Below are 21005 nucleotides of genomic sequence, written 5' to 3'. Positions count from 1 at the left end.
AAATCTATTATAGTAACTAGGGCTGGTGAGTTCTACACTCCCCTTTTCAGCCGATACTATTAAGTTCAACTCTGACTGTAACAGAGTTTGTTTTTATTTTTTCTGAAGTAAATACACGCTAAAGCTTTCTGGCTTCTACAGTTCATTAAAACATAGTTCACCACACATTTGAAGCATTTTTTTTCTTAGAACCCGACAATTTTTAAGCCAAACTACAGTAAGTGGTTTGTTTAACAACCACATCCATCTTCAGAAATGGGAGAAATCCAGTGTTTATATACAAAACCCAGTTAAAAGCACTCAAGATAAATAAAATACAAGTACAGTAAAAGGTGTTTTTTTTCCTTTTTTCCAGCCACTGAACTTGCTGCACACAAAATATGTAAGTGGTTAGTCCAGATGGTTATGGTCATGCTCTTTCACCCAAGTTGTCCGACTTGTCTCTTTTTCTGGAATTTAATCCAGGTGTTACACATAGAGAAAAACTACACTCAATTAACACCACCCTCTATTGATAGCACCAAACCCACTATGCACTTTTAAAACCTAAGCATCATATTTTACTAAAACACATGGGTTTTACACCATTCTAACCATATTTCATTCAAATAGGCAGGCTAATAAGAAAATGAAAAATAATTTACAATACATTTTAGTTTGATCTATAACTCCTTTTAATGTGAATAATGCTCAGGGGCGAAAGCAGTTCCTATGCACTGATTATTACCACAATCATTAACATAATTCATACATTCACACTCTGATGGCCTTAGTCCTTCAAAACATTCATACATTTTTATTTTGTGTACTCATTCTCAATTTGTAAAGCTGCAAGTGTGTGGCCAAATTCTGCAATATTTTAAGAACTAGAAGTTTCACCTGTTTAAATAAAAATTATAATTTTGTCACTTGAGTACTTAGAGCTTTTCAGTATTCCTACTCATGTTGTAAAGTATGGTTAAACAGAGATGCAGTTGTGAATTATTAATTATAAATTCTGTATGGAATGCCCTTCTCCCCAAATCATACTAAAATAAATAATATTTTCAGGTTAAAAAGGTGAATTGTTCCTAATTAGAGCTAAGTAATGTTATGGTGTCTTCTGGATCTAGCCTAATTAAAATAACATTCCAAAGGCCAAAAGCTAACTTATATTAATAAATCATAAAGGTTCATAATTGCAGTTGGTGCATTATTTTAATTACTAATAAAAAAAAATTGCTTTGAAAGCTATTTCTCATTATCATTGTATGAAATGTTACAATTGATGGTTATGTGGAAAAGATTATATTTACATATCCTTTTGTTCTGTTACGATGCTCAGGTTTCGGCTCCAAAGGCAAATCGACTTGCACAAATAAGTCTTGAAGTGAACTCACAACACATATCTGATGACCATTTAAGGCAAAGGTAGCAGTTTTCTAATTAAAATAATTAGTTCTAAGCACTGTGTTAGCACTCTAATAGCCAAACATTCAACTCTTCTACATCGTCTCTCTGCACATTAGAGTTTGAAGTAGGAGGAGATTTTTCCAAGATTTTTGGAAAGGTCAAAATTATAAGCTCCAAGTGTAGAAACAGGTGTCCACCTCCCGTCACATGTATGACCTGGCTGAATATACTACGCAAGATATTTATCTCTACAGAGAGTTTTCTTTTTCTGTACAACTTGATTATTCACGACAATAGAAAGCAGCCATGCAAGTACTGGAATATTCATGTTTTCATGCAATTTGACTGGCAGTTCTGTAATTGTGGTAAGCTGCTTTGACCAAGGTTTCTATAGCAACAGCCTTACTGTCAATTCTTACCTGTTTTCTGGTCATCCATTGTACTGAGCTTAGTCTCGTCAGCTACTGTTAAAAGGTAAATGTATAACGGTTAGCCCAGTTAGTGCCCATGCCCCACATGCATCCAACATTCCTTTTGTTTTGCCTTTTTTTTTTTTTTTTTTTTTTTTTTTTTAAAGTTAGGAGACCTTAGCAATGTAATACTCCATGCAAATAAATTGCAACAGTAAGCAAACATTCTAGGTAGAAATGGCAGCAAACTAGTAACCTTCATGCAATGTCAGTCATGTTCACATCACAGGCAGGTACAATATGTTATTTACGCGTTAGCACATCACAACTAGTCAAGACAAGTCAGTACCACCAACCTTACTATCCCCTGAGGAAGTTGGTGAATTAGGGATTGTAGTCAAGATATTCACAATTATTGTAAAGGAGTGAATCATATTATATATTATTCTGAGTAGGGAATTTTGTGTGTTTAAATAATCAAAACTCACTGTTTAAGGTTACTAGAGTCTGCACTTCAGAGTCTAAATTCAATGGCAGAAAAATAGATGGGCTTGTTGGCAATTACTTATTCCCAGTTGTTTTATCAGTTAAAATGATTATAGTCGATTGCCTGTCTTAGCCACTGCTCCTTTACAGGGCTTCTGATGTAAATATTGAAACTTGGCTCTCAGACAGATGTCAGACTAGCCCCATTTTCTAATTCTGAATCCATCTACAAAATGAGAGACTACAAAGGATCTTTAAGGCTAACTGTATTATCATCATGAACTGAGAATAATCCTGTCTACACAGAACCACAGCGTGGTAGTTTTACACAGTTATTCTATATGGATTGGTAAATGCACTTTTCACCTCCATTTTAATAAATACTTTTAATGTTTATAACCATATATCCAGAGGGCTATGGTATTTAAATGTACAGACATTTACAAGTGGTACAAACAATACACAGGCCACATGGCCATTCACATTAAGAATGCTTTACTTCCCCCCAGTAGACATTACATGTAGTAGTACTGCACATAAACAACATATTTGGGATCACAAAATCTATATACTTACAACAAGAAAATCAGGTTCAAATAAAACAAGTTAAAAAATATCACTCACTACCTAGATCCATGCTTTTGGATTTTCGTGTTTTAACAAACTCCAACTGACTGGCATCTGAAAATTGCTTTGTACGCTTTTCTGACATGCTCTGGCGTCCAAAACCCTCTCGCTGGAAGGCAAGCACTGGATCAACATCTGGACTAAGAGTGCTGTAAGAAGGGAAAAAAATCATGCGAACATTTATCAAGATCACGCAACCTTTCACTCTGCAGAGAAAAGCATTTATTTAGCACGTGACTTCTACCAACAATGAAGTGCACATTTTTAAATAAACCACTGCAAGTACTCAGTTACACAATGCATTTGTTTTACTTGCATCGAGTAATTCTAATTAAAAAGTATCAAGAATTTCACTTATAAGCTTTAGTGAAAGATATACATAGCTGGTACACTATACATATATTATCAGAATGCACAACCCCAACACAGGAATAATTGGAGGGAGAATAAAATAGTTCCTTTTTCTTCAGCAGAAACAAATAGATTCTGTTGATAGCAAATTATCAGATTTTTATCCATCACAACATGCTTTTAGTAAAGCATAAATAGAATCTGTCCTGCCTGAAGCCCACAGAGCTTTAAATTTCTTCATTTAAAGACTGCATTAAAATTTCTCTCCATATGTGACATTGCTTGTAAATTTTTCACAGCATCTCCTGGTTTTAACCTGGCTATGACAGACAAATGTATTTTTACTCACTACTTCCCTACAGAACAAGTATTCACCACAATGGTTCCACCACTAAATCAGAAACAGGGGTAAAACTGGACTGAGTTTCAGGGTCTTCTGCAGGATTCTTGCATGACCTTGGCTGTGTGAGCCAGGTCTTCAGGGAGCAGTGACTGGCATTTCACCATGCTTCATCAAAAGCATGCTCAAGATAGATTTATTAATGTTTGTCAGATGTTGGCACAAACACGAGTGCAAGAACGCAGGCAAAATTTGGTGTGCAAGCTAAACCTTAGGCTTGCAACGTGACACCATGGCCACAACGCATGTTAAAAAACCTAAAAAATCATAATAAAAAATCACAAGATTGCTTATTTCTGATAAACTGTAATATAAAAGGAAATTCACACAAAGATCTTCTAACTCCTGGAAAAGGAGAGAGTATTAAAAGATTCTGAAGGCAAGCCCAAACAATTTAGATTTATACTTTAGCTGGCACAAAAAAGCAACAAAAGCATAAAATACTGGAAAAAATTAGCATTTTGCACTGTTGTTATCTAGCCTATACCAAAAAAGATCCCTCAAAATCCCCCCTTTGATTGTTGTTGTACTTCAAGATAAAAAAAAGCTAAATATTTTGTCACTAAGTTCTCTAAATAGACTAAATGCCATTCAAAATATTTTATACATACATGTTACTATTCAGTAATGTTTCAAAAGAATTATGTTCTGCTTTCAGGGTAAGTATAATACACATTTCATACCTAGTGAGAAACAGGCAAATAGTGAATTTCTGCAGAAACAAACTTACAAATTCTGTAACATGCACATGTTTATGTATGCTATGTACTATAATTTATGGAAGCATCTTTGAACAAGAAACACCTTGGTATTAGGCACAACAGTAAATAGAGGTAAGAAAAAGTATCCAAAGATATCAAGTACTATAAAGAGTGCTGCATTATCAGGCAGCCTAGAAAAAATTCAGTCTAGTAGTGGCAGATTTACAAATAATAAGATATGTGCATGTGACAAGTATATAATACTTAAGTGAGACCAGCATCAGAGCTTATATGAATAAAGTCAATGTCAAGTGCCTTTTGACTTTAACGTTTCTGGCTCAGGCTCATAATGTTTTACATTTAATTACTGCAACTATTTCAGAGATGTCTGCACAATGTAGCAACATTTTGGAGCATATGCTTAAGAGCTCTGATGAATCAGAGCCCAAACTCAAAAATAACTACTTAGTCCTCACATTCACTCCCACAAAATATGGAAAAAATTATCTCCACATGACAGAAAGATAAGACAGACAAGGCCAACATACACTTCTAGCATTTACAGCAGCACAACACACAGCTGAATAAGAACCACCTAAGTCTGAAAACGTCCTCCAAGTGACTCAACTGAACTTAGAGGGTTTCAACACCTTTCATAATCAGATCATAAATGACCTTCCCAAGGCCACACAGGAGTTTCTGGCTCACTGCTAGTCAGCCTTGTCTCTGAAGGCCAGAAAAATGTGGTTTTACTAAGTGAGAATTTTCTCTAGCAACATCTGTTAACACAGCTCACATTAGTTAAAAACGACCGGCTTCATCTTGCTGAACAAAATGTATCCTGTGACACTTTCTGCAAAAAGGGTGAATTTCTAAAACTATTTGTTTTGGCTGCATGCTCCTTATTTTCATATGAGCTTGCTTTGATCCATATACCTAACGTTTCTAATAAAGCTGAATATCATTTTCACGTAAATACAGCATGCACATATATACTCAACTTGAAGTCCTAAGAACTGACTAAATTCCAAAGTTAAATGAAACTCGAAAAGGGCACCACAGGTCCTGGAGAGCGCAGTGGGTCTGCACATGGCATCAGCAACCAGGAATTCTGGAGACTGGATCCCAGCATTTCCACTGACACCACCTTTAGGGGCTTTCTCTCTGCTTCCCTTACCTGCCCTTACCACACCTACCTTCCACACATGCTTATTAGGGGGATTATTACTGTGTTTGTACAGCATCCTGCATACCAAAGGTCTACACAGCACCAAAAATTACTTGCTCTCTGATGTCACGACATCTCATACCTTTTTACAGCACAAATATCTGAGCGGTATGTAGAGTCATCAGTTTCCACGTCCTGGTTTATTTCTGTTGTTATAGACCCACAAGGGTGTTTTAGTAACTAAGGAAGGAGCAGATCACAGGAGTTTGAACGTATGGATGTTGCCCAAAAGTATTCAAAAGCCCCTGTGAAAATGCACAGCTCCAAAAGCCAACGAATACAGAGGAGGAACTAATGCCCCTAAAAATGCCTCATTTTAATATTTTTCAACTACATTAATAAAAGACAGAAGGTGAATTTAGTGCAAGTCATTAAGCAATGCCAAATGCAATTTACTATATTCTAGCATACTTAACAAATAAGATTTCTGGAATGACAGTTGATCCTTAAAAGAATGTAACCGTCTTTTGACCCTCAATGTTATTAAAATTCCACTTATTAATCCTGTCTTATTGCCCCTTTGTTTTCATAACATTTTCATCAAGGATTAGGGAGATACTGTGAGGCTGGAAAAGCTTACATTTTCTTCTGTGATTCAGAACAGCTGCCATTCTTGTTTGGATAACCCTTCATCCATATTCTTAGTTTTACCCTTTGTGCCTTCCAGCAAAACCATACAATGCACCTTCGTTTTACAAGTCTTCCTTCATCCATTAGCAGCAGGAAATTAATGCAACAATCTAATTCTACTGCTATTTACTTTTTTACAAATAGAATACATTAGATAGTAAGGGGCTGCACTGATACACTCTTTTAAGTGCAATTGTATCTGAAGACCTTTACAATTTCTTAAACACACATTTACAGGTTTTGAGCATGATCAATTCCACAATATCTAATTCCTTTTTTCTTTACTGTTATGTTCATTTTCAAAGTATATGAATAGTAAGATATGCTGCATAAGTAAGTGTAAAAGCATCTGCAGGTTTCAAATGGACTTTTACTTTACGCTGTAGGTTTTTGTTCATATTCAGCTAAAAAAATTCACTCACAAATAAGCTTTTATATGCAGCCTTGAGTACTATTCTGTTTAAAACTCTCAGATTCTCAGCTCTAAAAGCTTTTACAAAAGATAGATGGACTTTTCAAGGGCCCAGATCACAGGTATGACTTGTCCAAGAGAAGAGCAGCAACATTTTAAGAAAATATGCAAATGAGGATAAATAAAAAAAAACATAAACTTTTTATACAATCATTGAAACAGTCCTTAAAATACAGAACTCAATTCCTGGACATAAGATGAAATAAACTAATATAAAGCAAAGAAGAAGATGACAGGTGCATATCAGCTGGCAGGTGCTATTGCTGTTTTATTAAGATATTGCTGACACATTCATAACAGGCTTGAAAGACAAGAAAAATAAGAAAATTCATATATTTCACACTATTTGTGGTAATTATCTCGCTTCAAGAAGTGGCAGCGTACAGAGGTGGGCTTTTATTTTGCCATTACTATACATAATTACAGGACGTGGAAATTAAATCTTAGATCTGTATTAATTGTACTAAGCAATAAACAGTATTTCTTTCCCAGGAATCTAAGCAAGTCAATAATGGAGCTCAATGCATTCATCAAGAAGACTCTTATACTCAAATGTATGAAAGTAATTAGAGAGTCAATCTAAGATACACAGAAATTATTTTTACTATAGATTAAACATATGAAGTTACTTTCTATAGTTTTAGATGTGGAACTATTACTTTCATATTTTTAAATTTAGAGCTATTACAGTACACTGTCTTTGCATGATAGTTACAAATCAGACAATGTTATGAAAGATATTTCTTTATGCATAATGAAGAAATCCTAACTAGCTCTTGGTGCACAAGCATTGACACTAAGGCAAAACAAATTGCTGCCTTGACCTCTAAGCAGATTTTCAAATTACTGTACATTATTAAGAAAACCAAGAGAGTATATAGAAGAACTAAAAGGCTCCTAGATATATACTGGAAGACAAAGACAACACCTTTGTTTTCTAAATGTTGAAATATTTACAGTGAGGTTTATAAATTAAAATTTCCAATTGGTAAGTATTCTTTCATGAACTCAAGTATTTATATTTTGCAAAGGGTTTTTTTTTTTTATAAAAGCTAGTTCAGTTGGCAACTAAACTTATATCAAATCATCAAATTAACACAGCAATACATGAATCTGATCTTAATAACAATTAATAGCATTACCACACATGTGCTTTGACAGAGCACAAAATTACAATCAGAAGTAGAAAGTCTAACAAATTTTCTGTACAGCCCTCCTTCCTGAAACAGGCACAATTACCAGTTTGAAAACAGTGAATCAAAATGTGAAGGAGGGGGGGGAGATTAGTATTAGCAGTAGCCAACAATTAAACTAAAGAAAAAGATGTAACTGCAGTCATGTTTTTTTTTCCTTCCACTAAACCATTCTCTTACCAGTCTGTTGACTCATTAATTGCAGCTTTAGCCCATCCACCAGCATCAACAGTGCCAAATCCAACATCATCATGGGAACTGGATGACGACTGGTCAGAGAGATGAGGAGGGAGGACTGACAGCCTGTCATCTTCAATAATGACAGTGTCATCTTGGGGCATGTTCACCGTTGGAGACAGCTGATATTTACCTGAACAATAAAAGGAAGAAAAAACCCCAAAAGTAAATAATGGCAGAGTGTGCCTTGAATAACATATAATCACAGCTGATAAAATGTCACACCAAACTGCAATGCGACTGATAAGAGAGACACAACACAGATAATGAAAGTAACTATGTCTGATTTTTACGCATCTTCCTACGCAGAGGTTTGAAAAGTAATATATACCAGTTGCATCTGTGACCTACTGCAGGAAGATCACAGAATCCCAGGAGGGCTGAGGTTGGAAGGGACCTCTCACCTGCTCCATCCCTGCTGGCTCAAGCAGGGACGCCTACAGCCAGTTGCCCAGGACTCTGACCAAATGACTTCCGAATATTTCTACTCCACCACATCCCTGGGCAAACTGTGCCACTGCTCAGTCACCCTCACAGTGAAAAAGTGTTTCCTGATGTTCAAAGAGAACCTCTGTGTTTCCATCTGTGCTCATTGTCTCAGGCCCTGTCACTAAGAACCACTGAAAAGCACCTCCCAGGAGACAGCATCTTCTCTTGCATCAAATCATTTGTTAGAAACAAAGAAAGAGTTCAACGGGAACTAACAGAGCTCATCACTTGTCCTGATCAATCTTGCCCTCATGACATACGGAACTTGTTTGACTGCTGTTGGGAAATGGGAACCTTTTAATAATGCCTCCACAAAGGTAACGATTGTGAAAGGTGATGAGAACTCAGGGCTAAAGCGAAACAATTCCAAATTTTCTTTCTCTCCTTTAAAAAAAAATCTGGAGGAACACATGCAATATTTGGGGAAAAAAATTACCTAATTCTATTACCACCACATTCAAATAAATGTTAACACTGTTAAAGTGCTTAAACTAGAGCCAGCACAAACATGAAAGAGACACTATAAAGACTCAGCATTATTCCTTGTTCAGTAGCAGACTTCACTGGGTTGATTTGTGAGAGTAGCAGTTAAATTTAGAGGATTCTTACAAACTACTAAAAAATTATTTCCATGCAAAAAACAGTTTTAATGTGCATCTAAATATTATAAATCCACTACCACTGCTGCTTTTATAGGGATAGTTATACACAAATAATTGTATTTTCCAGTAACTATTTCAATGCATAAGATTGTATAATAATTTTCAACTGCTGTATAAAAAGTAGAAGCAACTTTTAAACTTATAGAAAACTTTATGCCACCAAAACAGACTAAACAGCTATAAAGAATATCAGAAGGAATATTTTCATTGCAAAGCTTCGTAACATAACTATGGTTTAAACTGAATAAATCTGTTTTTCAGGATGCATGCATGACATACAGATTTGGGAGGATGGGGGGTTATATGATATTATTTGGACAACAGTGGAAATATAGAATTATCACCATTTAAAATTTTAACTTGGCAAAAACAGAGGTTATTTCAGTATCTAGAAACACTAAGCTAAAACTTCCTTTAAGGAAAATGAAGATTTGCAAACCTGGATGAAAATTATTTAGTTATCCGAGGCAATGGCTAATTAAGTATGAATCTTTCACATTTGCAGCACATAATTTTTTATGTGCTAGAATATCTTTATTATTTTTTTTCTCTTGGATATTGATGCTTGACTTAAAAAGATACGTAATATAAAATGTTTGGTCCTAACTCTCACTACATGCAGCTGACACTACATAAATTTTATTCCTGGAAATATGTTATCTTACTAAAACAATTAGAAAAAATGTCACACCTCATGAAAAGAAACCCACTACCTTAATCAACCGTTAATGTGACAACAAACTTTAAATTATTCTAAAACTATGATGCACTGCAGTAATAATATACAACAAAACTTATATATTCATAACATAAACTGCTTCTGTGGATGCATCAAATATTTTCACACTTTATTTTTCCTACACATACGGAAAAATTGTGTAAAATTAGGGGAAAATAATTTTTCCTCTTTTCTGGAAAGGTTTTAGTTACCATCACTACTTTTGCATGCCATAATTAAAAAACAAACAAAAAAATAAAACCTTATGCATAAAGAGCTAGCTAAAATAATCACTGCGCTAGATAATGTATTTTGTATAGCTTTCCAAAGTGGGAAAACTGGCTTCAGAAAAGATCAGTGAAGAAGGCTGAAGTGTCTGGAAGAAAAAGGTATGGCATGGTGAACATGTCATCACTGTCAAACTGAAATGAATGTGTTCCATTTGCATAACAGCTGATTCCTTGCCCAGCAATAGTTTCTTTGATGGACAGGTTAATGTTTAGCCTGGTAATGTACTTCTTTCCAAACATAATGCCTACAAGACTGTTAACTCTGTAGTTAATAACGTCTCCAAAGAATTGATTGTGAAAAGGTATAACCTTACGGCATTCGGCAGATTGAACTTCTCATTTGAGAGGCTACAGTAATTCAGTAACATTTTTAACTTTTCACTACCCTGCTTTATATCTGACAAGGGTAAAGACTGACATTTTAATAGCTGCTTTGGAATTAAGAAGAAAACCCATCTGACATGACTATGCTTTTCATTGCAGATAAAGCTAAAAACAGGTGAAAGGCTTCACCTCCAGCAGATGGTTAGACGGACCTCAGCCCTTTGTAGAGAGCTCAGCTGAAATGGACAGAAAATACCCTTGGAGAAAGCAATTCGGCAAGTGTTGTGAGAAACATTACAAGGAAACATCAAAGAAACTTCAAACCTAGTAATCAGCAGTATATTTCACTGATCCACAAACCTAAGATGTTGCTCAAGCTGTCTACACACCTCTCCAAGACAGTAATTTTCCCTCAGGCTGGGAAAGTGCTATAAAATTTAGACTCTGAATACACTTCAGGTTCCAGGTCTGCATATATTAATTCAACTTCAGCCAGATAAACTGTAATAACCAAGTATTTTGGATGGTGTAATAAGGAAGAGAAACCATTCTCCCTTTCAAGTGTGTCTTCTCTCAGGACCACGAGGCTCAAATTTCTTGAACAAGTTACCAATCTAAACAAGTGTAGCCTGAGGACCATACCAAACGATGGGGTCAGAAGGGTTCCCACCTGCCTGTGCAGAGAGAGACGTCTCAGAGCTCCAGTACACAGGTCTATGAGGACTTTCAGCATAGAAGGAAAAATGTGCAAAGAGCAAACCTTCAAACCTGTAACACTATAGACCTATAATAGACCAGAAAATAGTTTGGACCCAAGTTAAACCACCAACATAAAGCACTCTAAAAAACCCCTGCGCATACATAGTACATAAAAAGGACAACAGGTTTAGTCATGAAGGTACTCCAAGTCCTTTTATATCTTGAAAATCCCTGAAGTTTAGTTAATCTGTTTGCTGGAATAACTTCAATAACTTGGCTCACATACTACACTGCATTGTCATGGTACTGTATCTGACTCAGTTCTTGTTGTTTTGCTGTTGCTTTCTCTTTAAAGCAAGGTCTAAGAAATCTGTTGAACACCCTTACAGTAGGTTCAAAACCAAATATTACTTTATGGGTGACTCTGATGAGCATTTTGGTATTGTGGGATTCAGACCGATGGTGCACTTCAAGCCTCTTCCATGAATAGAGGGCCTTTCTTGCCTTGACATGGCAAATTATTCCTAACCCGCCTGACCAAGAAATCAGCAACAGCTACTCTGTGATGAAGAATGAAGTATTAACCAAACTAGTAAATACAGTAATAAATAACAGAAGTAACAATAAATGAAAATAGTGATGATGATGACAATACTGATGAAACTGCCTACAGGAGAGATACAGAGAATTGTGCAATGAGAAATTAGAACTTCTCCAGGTCTTCCTTCCCCTCCCCCCAATAGCATACTTTCATAACAACATCCTAAGTTTTGGCAAAATCCCTCATAGATACTCATATAATCTAATTTTTCAAGCTAAATAGAGGTGGGATTGGGAATAAATGTTGGGGAACAGCTAAGGACAAAAACGTCTCCACTACATTCAGGCTTTGGATTTCAAGGGAGTGCTTCAGATCTGTCAAGGCTATCATCCCAGACCACCACATTCTGATGAGATTCCTGGCTGTTGAACTGCATTCTGTTTTGTAAAGGGTTATTTTCATTTAATTGATACACACACTCAACATCTCTAGTTAAATTTTTTTCAGCAGTGCTTCCTCTTCATTCTGTCCTTAAGACAGCAATTATTTATGTAGAGAACAAAGTACTTGCTGTTGTGTAGGAACTATCAAATTTTAAGAAGTTCTGGGGGATCCTTCAGGATGAAACGCAGATTCAGTGCAAACTATTGTTATCCTGTGCACCCCCTGATAAATAACTTATGTTTAGTCACTGGTAGCAACACAGCCCACTGTGTTCATAAAAAAAAATATCAGCAACTAGAAAAAAAAGATGAAAGAAGACTTTGTACTACGCTGTTTGTTGAATAAGAATAATTTATATAGACAGCAGCTATGTATGTATTTGCGTATTGCAAAACTCAGAAGCATAATGGATGATATATAAGAACGGTGTATCAAAAGAAGAGACTTGAATTTTTAATCATAGAACCCACGAAACCAGCATAACACAGTTGTTATTTTGAATGTACTAACAACATGCAACCTGAAAATATTAAAAATAAACAAACACACACAAGGGTTTATTTTCGCCATCTAATTCTTAGAAGTGAAGACTTAATTTGTATAAATAAAAAAAATGCCTCATCAAAAAGCAAAATATCCCCTGAATACAGAAAGCGGTACCTCCTCTCCATCAGAAATTTTCGGTGAAATGTTATCAAATGAAAAGGCATTAGAAAATCTATAATAGCAATAATCATCTAGAAAAACATCAACATAAGAATTGTCAGAAACATTAAAAGATTCATGTAGCCTTTTTGCAGTAAGCAAACATTATCTTACATAACTTAAATCACGTTCTAAACCTGGTATTTTATTCCCACTTTCACAGCAAGGCTCTGACAACCAGTTCTTGCTGTCAGTTATGTATTGAAAGAGTAAGGGAATTGTCTTAAATACCCTTCCTGAAAAGTACACGAGCTGTATTTGAAAGAAACAAAACTCTCTTAAAAGTTCTATTTCAACTTTAAGCAATGACTGTAAAGAGCAGGCATTTTCCAGACTTTAAGATTATCACTTTTTAATAGTCTAATTTAGGAAGGAAGAAAACTCAAAATCCATCCGTTTTATCCAATAGCAAAAGAAGCAGAAAAAACTACTCCTTCACACATGAAATCAAACTGTGACCTCCTCACCACAAGGTACCAAGAGCACTAGAAGTTCACATAATTAAATCCATTGGGGGGTAAATAAAAAGACATCAGGTCATTCCAAAAGCCCTTAAGTCAGAGGGCTCCTCCATGTGGGGCCCTCCTCAGCCAGATTGTTCTTAGGATTTATCCTGGCTATCAGACCCATTTCAAGAGAGGAGGAAAACTCTTCCAGGGTCATGTAACACCACATATGCATTCTCAAAAAAAAAAAAAAAAAAAAAAAAAAATCTGAGGTTTTTCTCATTATCAATGCAAACAGGACAGGAATTCCACTGCATAATAAATGACTGAGTCTTACAAAAGTCTGTTAGTCTGAAACAAGCAGCTGTACCTCTCTCTCCTCAAATGTGATAAATAATACCTCTCTGTTGTATGGAACTGTAAGAAAATGTGCATGCAAGAAGATCATAAAAGATTACAAACACTGCAGTTTTAACTTTGTGGTACTGATAAATTCAGAAAAATCAGCATACTAGAAAACTGACTGCTACCTAAAACCTGGGTTTAAACATGACAGCTCTGTGAAGCTGCCATGATTGCAGAAGGGAATGACCCAGTCCAAGACCAGCAAGATCAGTTTTGTTACACTGGGCTAGACCACATTTACTATGAGGTTCAGGCACAATTTGATTTTCCATGTGCTTACAACTAAAGCATCAACGGATTTAGTTCACAACCTACCAATTTGCTACATAATTCCTGGTTTCTGAAAACAATACAGATAAACAATGATTCAGAGGAAATCAAAACATCAGCTTCAGGTTATAAAGCGCTTACAAAATGCAGGAAGGATTTTTTCCCCTCTATGTTTATATTGCAGAGGTATCCAGAAGCATTAGATTTTAAGAGCTTTGGAAAGAGGTTTTTTCTTTCGCTGAAACATCTGTTCGTGGGTACTGCTAAAGGGTTGATAGCAGACTGATGAACCACTAGTTCAATTTGGCATGGCAAGCCCTGTATTCCTTTGATACAGAAGTAAACTGCATTGCTGACACACATGCACACAGACTCTCTCAGGGTTTCTTCTCCCATCACTGGACAAGGTGTTTAAGCGATAACTCATTAACGCTTATATGAGCTCTACGTGTAAATCCTCTGCAACACTGATGGAAAAAGCAGAAGGCAGTGCTTTGTCAGTGCTTTATCTAAAGCCTTGACATCACAAGAATTAGTCCCTTCTATGACAGAGACATCACAAGAATTAGTCCCTTCTATGACAGAGCAGTGCTAAAGACTTCAAATTGTTTTATCATTCCTTAAATTAGTCAACAGGTTTTTTTAAATTCTTCTCTTTAACAGCATATGACTTTGGGTGAAAAGGTTTCATGCTTCCTCAATTCTCATTTTATTTTCTGAGCTGCACAAAATGTAACGCAATAGAACAGAATATGATTTATTTCTAATTACCATTGCCCAAATGCACAAAATAAGAACAAAATGCTTAACTGAAGAAATATCTTAAACAGCAAACCCATGGATTTTCAGAGAGTTTAACAACAGTGTTATTCTGCTACCACCAAGAAAAAGCAAACCCCAAAATACAGAAATTATAAAAACAAAAAAACAACCAACAACCCCAAAACAGAGAAAAGTATATATACAAACTGTTGACCGGAAAAAGCATAAAGTGGTAGACTAATTTTCTATGGATGAAAATCAATCTGAAGCAATTAAAAACTAAGTTCAGCCTTGCTTCATATCAAATTTATAGCAGCATCTTCTAATATATTCTCTGTGTGTCACGCACACTAAAAAAGTCCCAGATTTAATGGCTACCTCTTATGTTTAAAACTTGCAACTCAAGCAAGCAGTCGTTGCATCTTCTGCCAGGTGCTATTTTCATCAAGCTGCTTTTTGCGTTTAAATTTGAAAATCCTTTCAAACTAATCCCATCCTAGGCAGTAAATCCAACCACCCCTGTGGCAAGGCAAGTCTATATTACCTAGCTCTGTACATCGGAAGCTGAGTTGCTGCAGAGCAACCGCTAATAACCTCATTATCCACTGGGACCCTGCAGATGGTATGGCACAGAATCTACACAAGGGATTCTTAAAATTAGTTATGAGGTTTTAAAATTGGTGTCCTGCAAAGCAAAAATTCAAACAAATTAATGAAATGCCCTAATAAGCATAAATGGATGCAAGTTTGATTTATTTATTTTCGTACTATAGTATGACTGAAATAAAGGAGAAGAAATGCTGAAATTAATTATAAATTCCCATGAGTCACTGCCTTTCATGTGAATGAAGGCTCAACATGGAGAATAGACCAACCAGTAATTTATTGTCCCCAATCAGATACTGAAAAACCATGCTAAACGCTCCTGTTATTTGTTCTATAACCTGCCATGAGATACAAAATTCACTTCGTAATTCTGTTTGACTTACTTTCTCTTATCAACTATCCAGAACGGTTGCATGGAACAATTTTAATGCACATTTTAAGTTGGTCCATGCAACCTCCATGTTTCCCGATTCCCACACCTAATACATTAATTGCCCTCCGATGCGTCACATAGAGGAATAAAAACACGCCCCGATTAGCTGAGCTGATTTGACTCACCCATTATCCTACTCAGTGCTGCGTTCTTCGTGGGCGACTCGCTGAGACCCTCGATCCCACCATAGAGGGAGTGGGAAATCCTCCGCTCCCGGTCATCCAGCAGAGTCTCTATGGGCAGCTCTGGCCCCGAAGGGCTCCCAGGTGACTCCAACTGCACAGAGAAAGGAAAATTAGCGCCCAGGGTCCATTTAGCAGCATGGAGGAACTGTAACAACTTGCCTAAGGCCTAGACTTGTCTGGGACCAAATGAGCTAGGACTTCTCACCCTGGATAAATATAATTTGCAATGACAGGTCTGCTTAATGACCAACTTTCTAAGCCACTTTACAGTGCACCTCCCATGGTGCCCTGTCAAATTTCAAATCCTTCAACAGAAAATTGCTGGGGAAAAAAAAAAAAACAACACAAAACCCAACAACCAAAAAAACCCACAACATTGCATTTTTGTGTGTCTTTGTTGGATAATTTCTTAAACAGACAGTTTTGGCTTTTTTCAATACTATTGGGCAGACAGCTGGGCCATCTTTCCCACACTGACAGCCTGTCAGAACAAGGCTCCTCTCAGGAGTGCGGAGCAGTAACTCCACGTGGAATTGGGCTGCTGTTGCTTTTTGAAGTGGTGCAATTTGCTTCCAAATGTAATCATCATGGAAACCCCCAGGAAACCCCACCACACGTATTGGTAAACAGTACACAAACACTCAAATATTTTATAGTTAGGAGGGAAAGGGAAAGGAAAAAAAAAAAAGAGAGAGAGAAAGAAGTCAAACATCATAGTAACTTTTTTTTTTTTCTTCCTACTTATGATGAGTTCTTTGCTCTGCCTTTCCTACTTGCAGGGTACAGAGACCTCCCATGCTTTGTTCAGTGTGGAAGCTTCCCTGATCCCTGGCATGGCTGCAGCATCCAAAACTGGCAAGACCTGAGGTGCCCCCCACCTATCCCAGCCCTCAGCCCCTGGAGCTGCTGGGTCCCTGCCCACCAAGACTCCAGGCAGACCTCCCTGGCCACGACAAAACAGATGCAGTAGGTGGTGGAAGAAGTGATGGAGATGGGCTGCTTGGCCACAGGCACAGAGGAAAAGACTGCATGTATGCCACTTCCCCACCCCAGCTGCTCTCCATCAGAAGGCTCCCCCGAGCGACTTCCTAGCCCAGCCTTTGTTTGTAGAAGCTGGTCATCCCTTGTTTGCCCGTATATGCCTCTCAGATTTACAAAAAGAGGGGGGAAAGTTGTATTTTCCTCAGTGAGCCCCAGCAAATCAGAGCTTAGTGGAAAGCAGCACCTATGCAAGGTAAAGAAATAAAGCAACTTGATATCATCCAGCTGGATTTACCCACCGCATTAGCCACAGGCAGCTCCACTACCACTGCTGACAGCCCCTGGGAGCAAGGAGAGTGAGCACCTGTGTGCTCACTGGCCAGTCTGGATGCCAAATTTTTCAGTGCCCAGTTGCTCACTGCAGAGACAAGAGACTCCCCGCGCTGTCACCCAGCCCTCACGCCATCCAGCCTTCCTGCCCCTAAAGCTCTCGGTTCACCTGAGCTCCAGCAGCCTGCCGGCTGCTCAACGATGGTACTGGAAGAGCTTCACTGAGACCATTACACCAATTCACCTAAACAGCATGAACTGAATCTGGCCCTATTAAAAAATAAACAAATACTAAAAAAATAGATGTGTTTTGCAGGGCAATCATACAAACTCACACATAAAAGCACTAGCTGTTGTCACCAACACACCTCTTCAAATTGAAGCGTACAGTTAAATCTCAAGAACAATGTCCTTACAGAATACCACAGCACGTATTTATATGTATTGAAATGCAGCAGGGAGCAAGATACTGAACACGCTGCAAACTCTTTGAAGCCACTGGGAACTCGGAATTCTTATTCCAAGGACTGGTCTCTAAATGAGCATGAGAGGAGCAGTTCATAGTTTCATGAATTACAATAACAAGCTACATGTTTGATAGTTGTTTTTTCTTCTTGTAACAGCTGCCCATTATTAATCACTGTACCTGCAATCCCCAGATGACTAAGAAATGTACACTACAAAAGATTTTTTTTTTAAATATGCTTGAAGGGCTACAAAGCATTCAACTACAGTCTCCGCAGCAGAGGCTTTGAAGTCAGCCCAATGGACTAACAACTCCTGACATTTGAGTACTGGCATAACGCCTGGTACATGAAGGGGTGGAGGTTTGCGAAACACCACATTACAAAGTCAAGGAGACCATGATCGGGAGGTCGCAGAGTCTGTAAAAATTATTATTTCTGTTCAAAGCCATCATCTGTTTAATATAAATGAGATATTTAATGAAGTTCCAAATTGTAGACTTATCTCTCCCAGTTTGATAAGCACTGGGGAGATTTACTGCATCGGAGGGTCAACACAATTACAATTGGAGGCACGTCAAGCTGCAGGAGAATAATAAACTTGCAGTGCAAGTGAATTAGACTCAATAAGGTTTAAATTGTGAAATGAGGATTTGTTTTATTAGTTTTTTTAAATTGCAGATTACAACTGACAGCTTTACTGAAAAGTAAATTAAACAATATTTGTAGCCTCTGTAATAAACGAATCCAAGGCAAATTCAAGAATGTTAAATTCTGAAACACTGTAAGAAAAAAGCACAAAGCAACATTAGACTGCTTGAGAACTTAAACTTGCATGATAAAGGCACTAAATGCTGAGCTAACCTTTACATCACTGTCTTTAAATAAGGTGTGAAAATATCAAAGTGCTTTGGGATTTGTTCTCCCAGTGCTATATTGATGACTTTATGTAACAAGTGTCCAGCTTTTAGTGAGCCATATTGCACAGTACTTCTTCATATGACAACCCATCAACTTTCAAACTCATTTGTAGGAAGGTCTCAGGAGATTTTCAGAAAGATACTGACAAGAAGAAAGCTCTGAATCAGAGAAATAGGTAGAAATTCACTCCTGGCAACGCAGTCAAGTACAGGGTAAATAAAAAGGAATAGCAGGAGGTTGTGTTTAGATGGCTGTGTTTTGTAAAGTGAATCATGTATTTTAACATTTTCATGGGGAAAACTTTTTCCATTTCTAATTAGCATCACAAAAGGTGGGTTTAAACAAAGGCATCAAGCCAACTACACAAATATTTTACAAAAGTTACAATGCCTTTTATAAAATAGAAAAAAATTAGACAGGAATTACAGAACTGGCTTTCAAAAAAACCCAGTCTTTTCCTTACATGGTTAACAGAAGGTTTGTGTGAAAAAAACCCTACATTGTGGAAACTGTTCTGTGGGCAAGACAAAGAGACTGACAGTCCAAAGCAAGATTGCAGTTGAAATAAATACTTGTTCTTCCTGGTGCATTTCTAATACAGAGCTTGAATTACACATTCCACTTCCTTCCCTTAGCCGATATCATAGAATCATAGAATTGTTTATGTGGGAAAAGACCATTGAGTCCAACCATAAACCTAACACTGCCAAGTCCACCACTAAACAAACCATGTCCCTGAGTGCCACATCTACACACCTTTTAAATACCTCCAGGGATACTGAGGCAACCACTTCCCTGTGCAGCCTGTTCCAATGCTTGACAACCATTTTGGTGAGGAAATTTTTCCTAATATCCAATCAAAACTTCCCATGGCACAACCTGAGGCCTATTCATATAATTTAATTTGATTAGCTGCTAAGATGTAGGTAATATAAACAAAGATGTATGAATTCTTGACCTTCATTAAAGGCCTGGACAGGAACACAAGCTAGGCAGCAACTGGCCCCTATACTTCCTACCAATAGCTGCCCCAGGCAGGAGCATTTCTTGGTGTGACAGTTCAGAGGCACCGACTGTTTAAGGTTGGACCCAACCACTGGACATTATCTAGTCCAACCTCTCACTCAAAGCAAGGTCAGCAAGAATAGGTTGCCCAGTGACTTGTCCAGCTGGATTTTGAACACATGGAAGGAAAGAGACCCCACAGCCTCTCTGGGCAACCTGTGCCAGTGGTTGGCCACCCTCTCAGAAGAAATTCTTTCTCTTATGTTTAAAAAAACTTCTTGTATTTCAGGGTCTGCCCATTACTTCTTGTTCTGGCCCTGGGCAGCCTGGAGATGAGTCTGGATCCATCTTCTTTGTTCCCCCATCAGGTATTTATAGACACTGGTAAGGTGCCCCTGAGCCTTCTCCTCTCCAGGCTGAAAAGAGAGTGCTCCCTCTCTGGGTCCTAGCACTGATCTATAATAAATGATCATATTTATAAAAATGCAATAAAACCTTACGCTACAGATTGCCTGTAGCTCCTTTTCTCTCCATTCTCTTAAAATAAAAATAGAAACAATATTTTATATTTTTTAAAAATAAAAAATCTCTCTACCCTGGCCCTTTGTCATTCAAATAAGAACCAGCTGCCTGCTAAAGCACTGTCTGTACTAACTACCCCAGCTGCTGCTTATCTAGATGACAAAAGGACAACTCATGTGGTCCTTCTTACTTAAACACCACTATTGATCCTATCTGAAGTTATGCACATAAATATGAAAAACATTTATGCACAAGACCATTGCCAAAGTACTCAAAGCATAAACAGACTTTTTTATTTTTTTAAAGAAACAATAATTAAACTTACTTTTTCCTTCAGAAAGGAAATTATCCAAATACTGGAATGCAGGCATTATGGATTTCAAAGAAGCCAGTACAGAAATTTGCTATATATTACACTGCATATAGGGTACCCACGCTCTTTGTGTCACACAGAATTTTTCTCCAGGCTTTCTTTTTCCTTTCTTATCTGTACTATGGTTAAGATGTCCAAAATGCTTTAGCTCCTTTTTCAACACATATACTTTTACAATACCGCTACCAATAGTAGATATGATTTTCTTTGTTACCACCCAAGCTGGGATCCTGTTTTAGGGACAGATGTTGCAAGATGCAAAAATGTAGGTAAACAGCCAGTAAAAGGGTCATGTTTGACCTA

At 37.2% G+C, this 21005-nt stretch overlaps 1 protein-coding gene across 19 annotated transcripts in view; it reads right to left on the bottom strand.

Moving 5' to 3' along the window:
• The window catches only part of PARD3 (par-3 family cell polarity regulator), a 457718-nt gene that overhangs the window by 152223 nt on the left and 284490 nt on the right, over positions 1-21005 (bottom strand). For 15 of the 19 annotated variants that reach the window (XM_037383395.1, XM_037383391.1, XM_037383385.1 and 12 more), the window contains 4 exons: positions 16047-16197; positions 8071-8260; positions 2913-3064; positions 1812-1856 (listed from right to left, as the gene is read on the bottom strand). In XM_037383395.1, coding sequence (XP_037239292.1) covers positions 1812-1856; positions 2913-3064; positions 8071-8260; positions 16047-16197 — 538 coding nt within the window. The remainder of the gene's footprint in view (positions 1-1811; positions 1857-2912; positions 3065-8070; positions 8261-16046; positions 16198-21005) is intronic. The other 4 variants (XM_037383386.1, XM_037383392.1, XM_037383398.1 and 1 more) reach the window with 2 other exon arrangements.

This window comes from Falco rusticolus, chromosome 4, assembly GCF_015220075.1.
Source record: "Falco rusticolus isolate bFalRus1 chromosome 4, bFalRus1.pri, whole genome shotgun sequence".
In the NCBI taxonomy this organism is placed as follows: Eukaryota; Metazoa; Chordata; class Aves; order Falconiformes; family Falconidae; genus Falco; species Falco rusticolus.
Note: the sequence above shows the minus strand (reverse complement) of the source record. Positions and strands in the feature narration are given on the sequence as shown.